At 39.3% G+C, this 10,844-nt stretch overlaps 1 protein-coding gene across 1 annotated transcript; it reads left to right on the plus strand.

The window, feature by feature from the left end:
• Window positions 1–1,711: 1,711 nt before the first annotated feature.
• Window positions 1,712–2,457, plus strand: LOC133242342 (olfactory receptor 13H1-like). The gene is given in 2 exon segments (XM_061408452.1): window positions 1,712–1,979; window positions 1,982–2,457. Coding segments are annotated over 2 exon segments (744 nt in total).
• Window positions 2,458–10,844: the final 8,387 nt, after the last annotated feature.

The following is a 10,844-nucleotide window of genomic DNA, read 5'->3' on the forward strand; positions in this document are numbered from 1 at the left end:
CTATGATAAAAGCCATATAGGAAAAGTTCTGAGTACTATGAACAATTTTAACAAAGAGATCTGATTTAAATTACTGGGGTTTGGGATGGCTTTTCGAATGAACTTTCTTTTGGATTGAGATATTAATAGTAAGAGGGCTTCTCAGGTGGCACTAGTGGTAAAGTACATGCCTGCCAATGCAGGAGACATCAGAGATGCGGTCTTGACCCCTGAGTTGGGAAGATTGCCTGGAAGAGGGCTCAGCAACCCATTCCAGTATTCTTGCCTGTAGAATGCCATGGACAGAGGAGCCTGGCGAGCTACACTCCATAGTTGCAAAGAGTCACACACAACTGAAGTGACTTAGCATGCACACACACATTAATAGTAAGAATGACTAGCAATTCACCAAACAAAGAAGGTAGGAAGAATATTTCTAGCAGAAAGAACACAATGTGCAAAAGTCCTAAGGTGGGAACAAGCTTAGATTCTTCATAAAGATAATATGACTAAAATAAAGTCAGCATGAGAAGAGACAGCACAAGGTAAGGATTCATGATCATTTAGAATCTTGTGGGTCATGGTAAGTAGGTTAGATTACATTCCAATTGTAATTAAAAGCCCTTCAAGTGGCTTTTTAGCATGGGAAGGTCATAATTATGTATGTTTGTAAAAAGTCTCTGGCAGTTATGTATAGACTAGACTATAGGGAGGTAAGAATGGAAGAAGGGAGATACATTAAGCAGCTCATGTATCATTAAGCAGTCCAGATGTGAGATGATGAAGTAGCTGTGGATATGGAGATTTGTAGGCAGATTTGAATGAACCCATAGTACTTAGTGATTGATTTGATGTACATGTTAAGGAAGAAATGAGAGTGAACTGGGCATATATTTTATATCATGAATATGAACCAGCTAATGACAAATCTGTGACTAATATTCAGAGCAGGAAAAAACAGTTAGTAATTCTGTGATTCGGGGATCTGATTATGTTTAAGCAGTAAATTAGCACATTTTCTTTAAGGGGGAGTGTTCAAAGCATGTTCAGGTGGAGTCCAACCTCCCTCATTTTATATAGGAAGGAAATAAAACTTACAATGGATTGTGCTACTTTGTAAATTAATCTTGTGCTGTGTATGAATGCTTTATCTTCCAAAATAGAACATAAACTTACAAACAACATCACTTATTTGGTAGATATTCTCCTTCTCCTAATAGCACCTGATATGCTGCTGAGGGGGCTTCCCCGGTGGCTCAGTGGTAAAGAATCAGCCTGCAATGCAAGAGACACAAGAGATGCAGGTTTGATCCCTGGGTCAGGAAGATCCCATGGAGGAGGGCATGGCAACCCACTTCAGTATTCTTGTCCAGAGAATCCCATGGATAGAGGAGCCTGGTGGGCTATAGTCCATAGGGTCACAAAGAGTAGGACAGGACTAAAGTGACTGAGCACGCACGCATGCATGTTACTGAGGATACAGCAAATAATCAATGTCTCCCAAAATAAAATGATTTCAGTTTCTTCTACCTCAGCAAATAGAACAAAATGGATATTCCAGTTTCTGATAATGCCAGCGGGGTGACAGAGTTCATCCTCGTGCGTTTGTTGAATCATCCAAAAGACCAGATTGCCTTTTTCTGCACCATGGTAGCAGTCTATCTGATCACATTAGTGGGTAACAGTCCTATCATTGTCTTGGTTAGAAGTAGATAGACAGCTTCACACCCCTATGTATTTTTCCTTAAGCAACTTGTCCTTCCTTGATATCTGCTACTCTAGCAATTCAGTACCTTTCAGTGCTTTAAGAAACTACCCCACCATTTCCTATACTAGCTGTTATGCTCAGATGGTCATTTCTCTTTTTCTGGGGATGACAGAGTGCCTCCTCCTTGCTGTCATGGCTTATGACAGATTTATTGCAATCTCAAATCCCCTGCATTACACTATCATTATGAATAACCAGGTCTGCATACAGTTGGCTGTGGTGACCTGAGCTAGTGCTTCCTTTTAGCAGAAATACCAATCACTGCAATTCTGGCCCATTTTTGTGGACACAATCTCATCAAACATTTTACCTGTGAGACACAGGCCTTTTTGAAGCTCATCTGCTTAGAAACTCCAGTTAGACTTATTCTGGGTCTGGTCGTTGGTATATTCACACTGCCCCTGCCCTTCACCTTCATCCTCATCTCCTATACTTGCATTGTGGTTGCCATGCTGAAGATCCGTTCTGCAGAGGCCAGGCTCAAGGCTTTCTCCACCTGTGGATCCCATCCACCTGTGGTCAACATATTTTATGGGACAGCCATCTACATGTACCTGAAACCTCAGTCAAGGCAGTACCAGGACCAGGATAAAGTCATCTCGGCAATTTGTGGTAATGTAACCCCTATGCCGAACCCTCTCATTTATATTTTGAGGAACAAGGATGTGAAAGATGCCCTAAGAAAAATAATTAAGAGGCAAGAATTCTAAACAGGGTGTGAATAGCCCACAGAGGCTCATCTAACCAACAGCTTGACATTGACTTATAAAATTAACGAGGCCTAAATACTAAACAATGTTTTAGTAAGGTAATTAGTTTCAAATGTGTTTTTTTTTTTTTTCTATTTCCAACAGGCATGTGATAAAGAACTTACTCCCACTGAGGAAAACATGTTAAACATTTACAATGCTGTCCATTTAAGTAATAAATTATACAGGACAATCTTGTGGGAGCATTTATAAAACAAAATAATAATTAGCACATTTGAATCCTGAGTAGCTTGATTTTGTTTTACTAAATGAGAAACTGTTCAATATTCTAGATTCTCTTTTATAGATGATAAAGAGCAAAGCTATAACATGGACAATTCTTATCTCAATACATTTTGAATGAAGTATATTATGACCCAGGCTTAGGAGTGATGAGTGTGAGTGGGTAGAGAGAGGAAATACACTCAATTTCTATATAAGACTTCCACATGAAAAGTCCTCTGCTGAAGCAAAGAGCCCTTCAAGACTATATACATACTGAGGGCCACAACTGACGACTCTATGAAACCTACACTTGCCTGTCTTGATCCATAGATAGGGCTGCATTCTCTCTGCAAATATACCTTACTTCTGGATAATTTCATACCACTTCCAAAGTTGTTGATCTCACATAGAGCAAATTGAGAAATACAGGAGGAACTCCTTTTAAAAAAATGAGCTGTATCTTTTGATTATAAAAAGTATAATGTTCATTTTTTAAAAAAATACATTGAGGGGAGTAGGGAAAAAATAAAACATCTCCTATAATTCCAACACTCAATGAGGCTGGCATAGGTGTTAGAATCCAAAAGACATGTATTCAAGTCTGCCACTCAAAGTTTTATGGGATTAAGTTAGTTACTTTTCATCTCTAAGCTTCAATTTTCTCATCTATAAAATGGGGATAATAAGAGTGCCTACCTCACAAACTTGTTTTGAGAATTAAATAAGATAATGCATGTCAAGCTTCTGGCACATGGTGGACACAGAAGACACATTAGTCAAAAGTGGGGGTGGAATCTGTCAATTCACTAACACAAAGCCATTTTTGAGTGTTTGCTTGCTTATGTCTGTATAAATAATGACTATATTGTTTTTAAAATAATTCACGAAAATAGGATAGATTGAAAATATGTTCCCACTGTGTTCTTAATTTGAATTTATCTTATTAAAAATATGTTTCTCATGTTCATTGGCCATTTGTATTTCAATAGTTAGGGTCTTTACTGTTGGTTCAAAATAACAATAAAAAAGTCCAATTTGGGGAACAAAATGCTGCACTCAGTAACATATGACTAACAAAAAAACCCCAAATTCGTTTCAACATTGATTGACTCCACCATTGTTTCCAGATACATCTTAACAGGCAGATCCCCAGTTTGAGCCATTTTATTTCACCATGGTAAGCACCCCTGCAATTAACGCCTAACTGACCAACAACAGAAGCTGATAGGAGGCTAATGTAAATGAAAATGAAAATAATAAAACTATGGGAAGGCGGGAGGAGAAGGGGACAACAGAGCATGAGATGGTTGGATGGCATCACCAACTCTATGGACATGAGTCTGAGTAAACTCTGGGGGGAGTTGGTGATGGACAGGGAGGCCTGGCATGCTGCAGTCTACGGGGTTGCAAAGAGTTGGACATGACCGAGCGACTGAACTGAACTGATGGGAATTCCAGTAGAAAACTCTTTAGAAAGAGAACCTATGGTGTTATGCAAATTTTGTTGTAACATTACCATTTTAACCTTGAACAAATTCTTCTGTAAGTTTTATTTCTGGTGTTTCTAAAACTTCTCATTTAACCTAAAGCACCCCTGAAACTAAAGGGAATGTACTAACTAACAAGACACAGTGAGCAGATAAATTCACACACTAGATGGGGGGGAACAAATGTGATTCTTCAAAAGGAAGGAAAAGCGGAATAAAACTGCAAAACTGCAAACATAATACTTACTGGAGTTTGATCATTTCATTAGGGACTAAGAAGAGGTAGAATAGAATAAGCAGTGAGATGTGCCTTTTGCTGACAGAAAGGAATTTATTGGGGAGAGGCAAGGAGTTTTTTTGCAACAACAGAAAATTAGCTAAAGTAATGTCTCCCCTTTTGATTACCTCAGGAAGAAGTTAGACAGGGTTTTCTCTAGAGAGAGAAATATGTTACATCTCACTTTCACGCATTGGAGAAGGAAATGGCAACCCACTCCAGCGTTCTTGCCTGGAGAATCCCAGGAACGGGGGAGCCTAGTGGGCTGCCGTCTATCGGGTCGCACAGAGTCGGCCACGACTGAAGTGACTTAGCAGCAGCAGCAGCAGCAGCAGAAGTAGAGAACGAGCTGCAGGAAGACTTCAGACATGAAGTCAAGACTGGATGATGGAAAGTGTAAGAGATTATATGAACCACTAATCAGCTAGAGATATGTGCATAAGGTGTTTTATGTTAAATGTTTATTGTGAGAGTTGTTTCTTAAAACCCTCCTTGTATTGCTAAGTAAACAAGTTAGAATTATAATACAGGCAATAATTTGGAACTACCTATGCCCTGGGAAACTTGTTTAAATTTCTTAACTCTGCCAAACAGCACTTATGACTTGCAGCTGATAATGGGCAACTCTGCCTCCCTGTACACCATCTCCTCATAAGGTGTGCCAAAATCACAAGGTGACATCTTAAAAGGTTGAACTGACCCTGAAAAATCAGCATCACTGAGAAAAGAGCTTTGTGCTGTGTACTGGCAGAAGCAGAGTGAAGAAAATGCACTTGAGAGCCATAATAACAAGTTTTCCTGTAAGTGTTTAAAAGAATTAACCCTACCATAATTCAGCCTTAGGCCAAAGAACAGGGAGAGAACACAGCCCCGCCCATCAACATAAAAATGGATTAAAGATTTACTGAGCACTGCCCCACCCATCAGAACAAGACCCAGATTCCCCCACAGCCAGTTCCTCCCACCAGGAAGCTTCCACAAGCCTCTTACCCTTATCCATCAGAGGGCAGACAGAATGAAAATCACAGTCACAGAAAACTAAACAAAGAGATCACATGACTCACAGCCTTGTCTAACTCAATGAAACTATGAGCCATGCCCTGTAGGGCCACCCAAGATGGATGGGTCATAGTGGAGAGTTCTGACAAAACGTGGTCCACTGGAGAAGGGAATGGCAAACCACTTCAGTATTCTTACCTTAAGACCCCAATCAGTTGAGTTCAGTTCAGTCGCTCAGTCGTGTCCAACTCTTTGCAACCCCATGAGTCGCCTCCCTGTCCATCACCAACTCCAGGAGTTCACCCAAACTCATGTGCATCAAGTCAGTGATGCCATCCAGCCATCTCATCCTCTGTCATCCCTTTCTCCTCCTGCCCCCATTCCTCCCAGCATCAGGGTCATTTCCAATGAGTCAACTCTTCACATGAGATGGCCAAACTACTGGAGTTTTAGCCTGAACATCAGTCCTTCCAGTGAACACCGAGGACTGGTCTCCTTTAGGATGGACTGGTTGGATCTCCTTGCAGTCCAAGGGACTCACAAGAGTCTTCTCCAGCACCACAGTTCAAAAGCATCAATTCTTCGGTGCTCAGTTTTCTTCACAGTCCAAATCTCACATCCATACATGGCCACTGGAAAAACCATAGCCTTGACTAGACGGACATTTGTTGGCAAAGTAATATCTCTGCTTTTTAATATGGTGTCTAGCTTGGTCATAACTTTCCTTCCAAGGAGTAAGCATCTTTTAATTTCATGGCTGCAGTCACCATCTGCAGTGATTTTGGAGCCCCCAAAAATAAAGTCTGACACTGTTTCCACTGTTTCCCTATCTATTTCCCATGAAGTGATGGGACCAGATTCCACGACCTTCGTTTTCTGAATGTTGAGCTTTAAGCCAACTTTTTCACTCTCCTCTTTCACTTTCATCAAGAGGCTTTTTAGTTCCTCTTCCCTTTCTGCCATAAGGGTGGTGTCATCTGCATATCTGAGGTTATTGATATTTCTCCCAGCAATCTTGATTCCAGCTTGTGCTTCTTCCAGCCCATGATTTCTCAGGATGTACTCTGCATATAAGTTAAATAATCAGGGTGACAATACACAGCCTTGACATACACCTTTTCCTATTTGGAACCAGTCTGTTGTTCCATGTCCAGTTCTAACTGTTGCTTCCTGACCTGCATATAGGTTTCTCAAGAGGCAGGTCAGGTGGTCTGGTATTCCCATCTCCTTCAGAATTTTCCACAGTTTATTGTGATCCACACAGTCAAAGGCTTTGGCATAGTCAATAAAGTAGAAACAGATGTTTTTCTGGAACTCTCATGCTTTTTCAGTGATCCAGCAGATGTTGGCAATTTGATCTCTGGTTCCTCTGCCTTTTCAAAAACCAGCTTGAACATCTGGAAGTTCATGGTTCATGTATTGCTGAAGCCTGGCTGGGAGAATTTTGAGCATTACTTTCCTAGCGTGTGAGATGAGTGCAATTGTGCAGTAGCTTGAGCATTTTTTTGGCATTGTCTTTCATTGGAATTGGAATGGAAACTGACCTTTTCCAGTCCTCTGGCCACTCCTGAGTTTTCAAAATTTGCTGGCATATTGAGTGCAGCACTTTCACAGAATCATCTTTTAGGATTTGAAATTGCTCAGCTGGAATTCCATCACCTCCACTGGCTTTGTTCATAGTGATGTTTTCTAAGCCCCATTTGACTTGGCACTCCAGGATGTCTGGCTCTAGGTGAGTGATCAGACCATCGTGGTTGTCTGAGTCATTAAGATCTTTTTTGTATAGTTCTTCCATGTAGTCTTTCAATTCTTCTTAATATCTTCTACTTCTGTTAGGCCCATACCATTTGTCCTTTATTGAGCCCATCTTTGCATGAAATATTCCCTTGGTATCTCTAATTTTCTTGAAGAGATCTCTAGTTTTTCCATTCTGTTGTTTTCCTCTGTTTCTTTGCATTGATTGCTGAGGAAGGCTTTCTTATCTCTCCTTGCTATTCTTTGGAACTCTGCATTCAAATAGGAATATCTTTCTTTTTCTCCTTTGCTTTTCTTTTTTTTTTTTAATTTTATTTTATTTTTAAACTTTACAATATTGTATTAGTTTTGCCAAATATTGAAATGAATCCGCCACAGGTATACCCACGTTCCCCATCCTGAACCCTCCTCCCTCCTCCCTCCCCTACCCTCCCTCTGGGTCGTCCCAGTGCACCAGCCCCAAGCATCCAGTACCATGCATGGAACCTGGACTGGTGACTCGTTTCATACATGATATTATACATGTTTCAATGCTATTCTCCCAAATCTCCCCACCCTCTCCCTCTCCCACAGAGTCCATAAGACTGATCTATACATCGGTGTCTCTTTTGCTGTCTCGTACACAGGGTTATTGTTACCATCTTTCTAAATTCCATATATATGCGTTAGTATACTGTATTGGTGTTTTTCTTTCTGGCTTACTTCACTCTGTATAATAGGTTCCAGTTTCATCCATCTCATTAGAACTGATTCAAATGTATTCTTTTTAATGGCTGAGTAATACTCCATTGTGTATATGTACCACTGCTTTCTTATCCATTCATCTGCTGATGGGCATCTAGGTTGCTTCCATGTCCTGGCTATTATAAACAGTGCTGTGATGAACATTGGGGTACACGTGTCTCTTTCCCTTCTGGTTTCCTCAGTGTGTATGCCCAGCAGTGGGATTGCTGGATCATAAGGCAGTTCTATTTCCAGTTTTTTAAGGAATCTCCACACTGTTCTCCATAGTGGCTGTACTAGTTTGCATTCCCACCAACAGTGTAAGAGGGTTCCCTTTTCTCCACACCCTCTCCAACATTTATTATTTGTAGACTTTTGGATTGCAGCCATTCTGACTGGTGTGAAATGGTACCTCATAGTGGTCTTGATTTGCATTTCTCTGATAATGAGTGATGTTGAGCATCTTTTCATGTGTTTGTTAGCCATCTGTATGTCTTCTTTGGAGAAATGTCTATTTAGTTCTTTGGCCCATTTTTTGATTGGGTCATTTATTTTTCTGGAGTTGAGCTGTAGGAGTTGCTTGTATATTTTTGAGATTAGTTGTTTGTCAGTTGCTTCATTTGCTATTATTTTCTCCCATTCTGAAGGCTGCCTTTTCACCTTGCTAATAGTTTCCTTTGTTGTGCAGAAGCTTTTAAGTTTAATTAGGTCCCATTTGTTTATTTTTGCTTTTATTTCCGATATTCTGGGAGGTGGGTCATAGAGGATCCTGCTGTGATGTATGTCAGAGAGTGTTTTGCCTATGTTCTCCTCTAGGAGTTTTATAGTTTCTGGTCTTACATTTAGATCTTTAATCCATTTTGAGTTTATTTTTGTGTAAGGTGTTAGAAAGTGTTCTAGTTTCATTCTTTTACAAGTGGTTGACCAGTTTTCCCAGCACCACTTGTTAAAGAGATTGTCTTTAATCCATTGTATATTCTTGCCTCCTTTGTCAAAGATAAGGTGTCCATAGGTGCTTGGATTTATCTCTGGGCTTTCTATTTTGTTCCATTGATCTATATTTCTGTCTTTGTGCCAGTACCATACTGTGTTGATGACTGTGGCTTTGTAATAGAGCCTGAAGTCAGGTAGGTTGATTCCTCCAGTTCCATTCTTCTTTCTCAAGATTGCTTTGGCTATTCGAGGTTTTTTGTATTTCCATACAAATTGTGAAATTATTTGTTCTAGCTCTGTGAAGAATACCGTTGGTAGCTTGATAGGGATTGCATTGAATCTATAAATTGCTTTGGGTAGTATACTCATTTTCACTATATTGATTCTTCTGATCCATGAACATGGTATATTTCTCCATCTATTAGTGTCCTCTTTGATTTCTTTCACCAGTGTTTTATAGTTTTCTATATATAGGTCTTTAGTTTCTTTAGGTAGATATATTCCTAAGTATTTTATTCTTTCCATTGCAATGGTGAATGGAATTGTTTCCTTAATTTCTCTTTCAGTTTTCTCATTATTAGTGTATAGGAATGCAAGGGATTTCTGTGTGTTGATTTTATATCCTGCAACTTTAATATAATCATTGATTAGTTCTAGTAATTTTCTGGTGGAGTCTTTAGGGTTTTCTATGTAGAGGATCATGTCATCTGCGAACAGTGAGAGTTTTACTTCTTCTTTTCCAATTTGGATTCCTTTTATTTCTTTTTCTGCTCTGATTGCTGTGGCCAAAACTTCCAAAACTATGTTGAACAGTAGTGGTGAAAGTGGGCACCCTTGTCTTGTTCCTGACTTTAGAGGAAATGCTTTCAATTTTTCACCATTGAGGATAATGTTTGCTGTGGGTTTGTCATATATAGCTTTTATTATGTTGAGGTATGTTCCTTCTATTCCTGCTTTCTGGAGAGTTCTTACCATAAGTGGATGTTGAATTTTGTCAAAGGCTTTCTCTGCATCTATTGAGATAATCATATGGTTTTTGTTTTTCAATTTGTTAATGTGGTGTATAACATTGATTGATTTGCGGATATTGAAGAATCCTTGCATCCCTGGGATAAAGCCCACTTGGTCATGGTGTATGATCTTTTTAATGTATTGTTGGATTCTGATTGCTAGAAGTTTGTTAAGGATTTTTGCATCTATGTTCATCAGTGATACTGGCCTGTAGTTTTCTTTTTTTGTGGGATCTTTTTCAGGTTTTGGTATTAGGGTGATGGTGGCCTCATAGAATGAGTTTGGAAGTTTACCTTCCTCTGCAATTTTCTGGAAGAGTTTGAGCAGGATAGGTGTTAGCTCTTCTCTAAATTTTTGGTAGAATTCAGCTGTGAAGCCATCTGGACCTGGGCTTTTGTTTGCTGGAAGATTTTTGATTACAGTTTCAATTTCCGTGCTTGTGATGGGTCTGTTAAGATTTTCTATTTCTTCCTGGTCCAGTTTTGGAAAGTTGTACTTTTCTAAGAATTTGTCCATTTCTTCCACGTTGTCCATTTTATTGGCATATAATTGTTGATAGTAGTCTCTTATGATCCTTTGTATTTCTCTGTTGTCTGTTGTGATCTCTCCATTTTCATTTCTAATTTTATTGATTTGATTTTTCTCCCTTTGTTTCTTGATGAGTCTGGCTAATGGTTTGTCAATTTTATTTATCCTTTCAAAGAACCAGCTTTTGGCTTTGTTGATTTTTGCTATGGTCTCTTTTGTTTCTTTTGCATTTATTTCTGCCCTAATTTTTAAGATTTCTTTCCTTCTACTAACCCTAGGATTCTTCATTTCTTCCTTTTCTAGTTGCTTTAGGTTGTAGGGTTAGGTTATTTATTTGACTTTTTTCTTGTTTCTTGAGGTATGCCTGTATTGCTATGAACTTTCCCCTTAGGACTGCTTTTAAAGTGTCC

This window comes from Bos javanicus, chromosome X, assembly GCF_032452875.1.
Source record: "Bos javanicus breed banteng chromosome X, ARS-OSU_banteng_1.0, whole genome shotgun sequence".
NCBI lineage: Eukaryota > Metazoa > Chordata > Mammalia > Artiodactyla > Bovidae > Bos > Bos javanicus.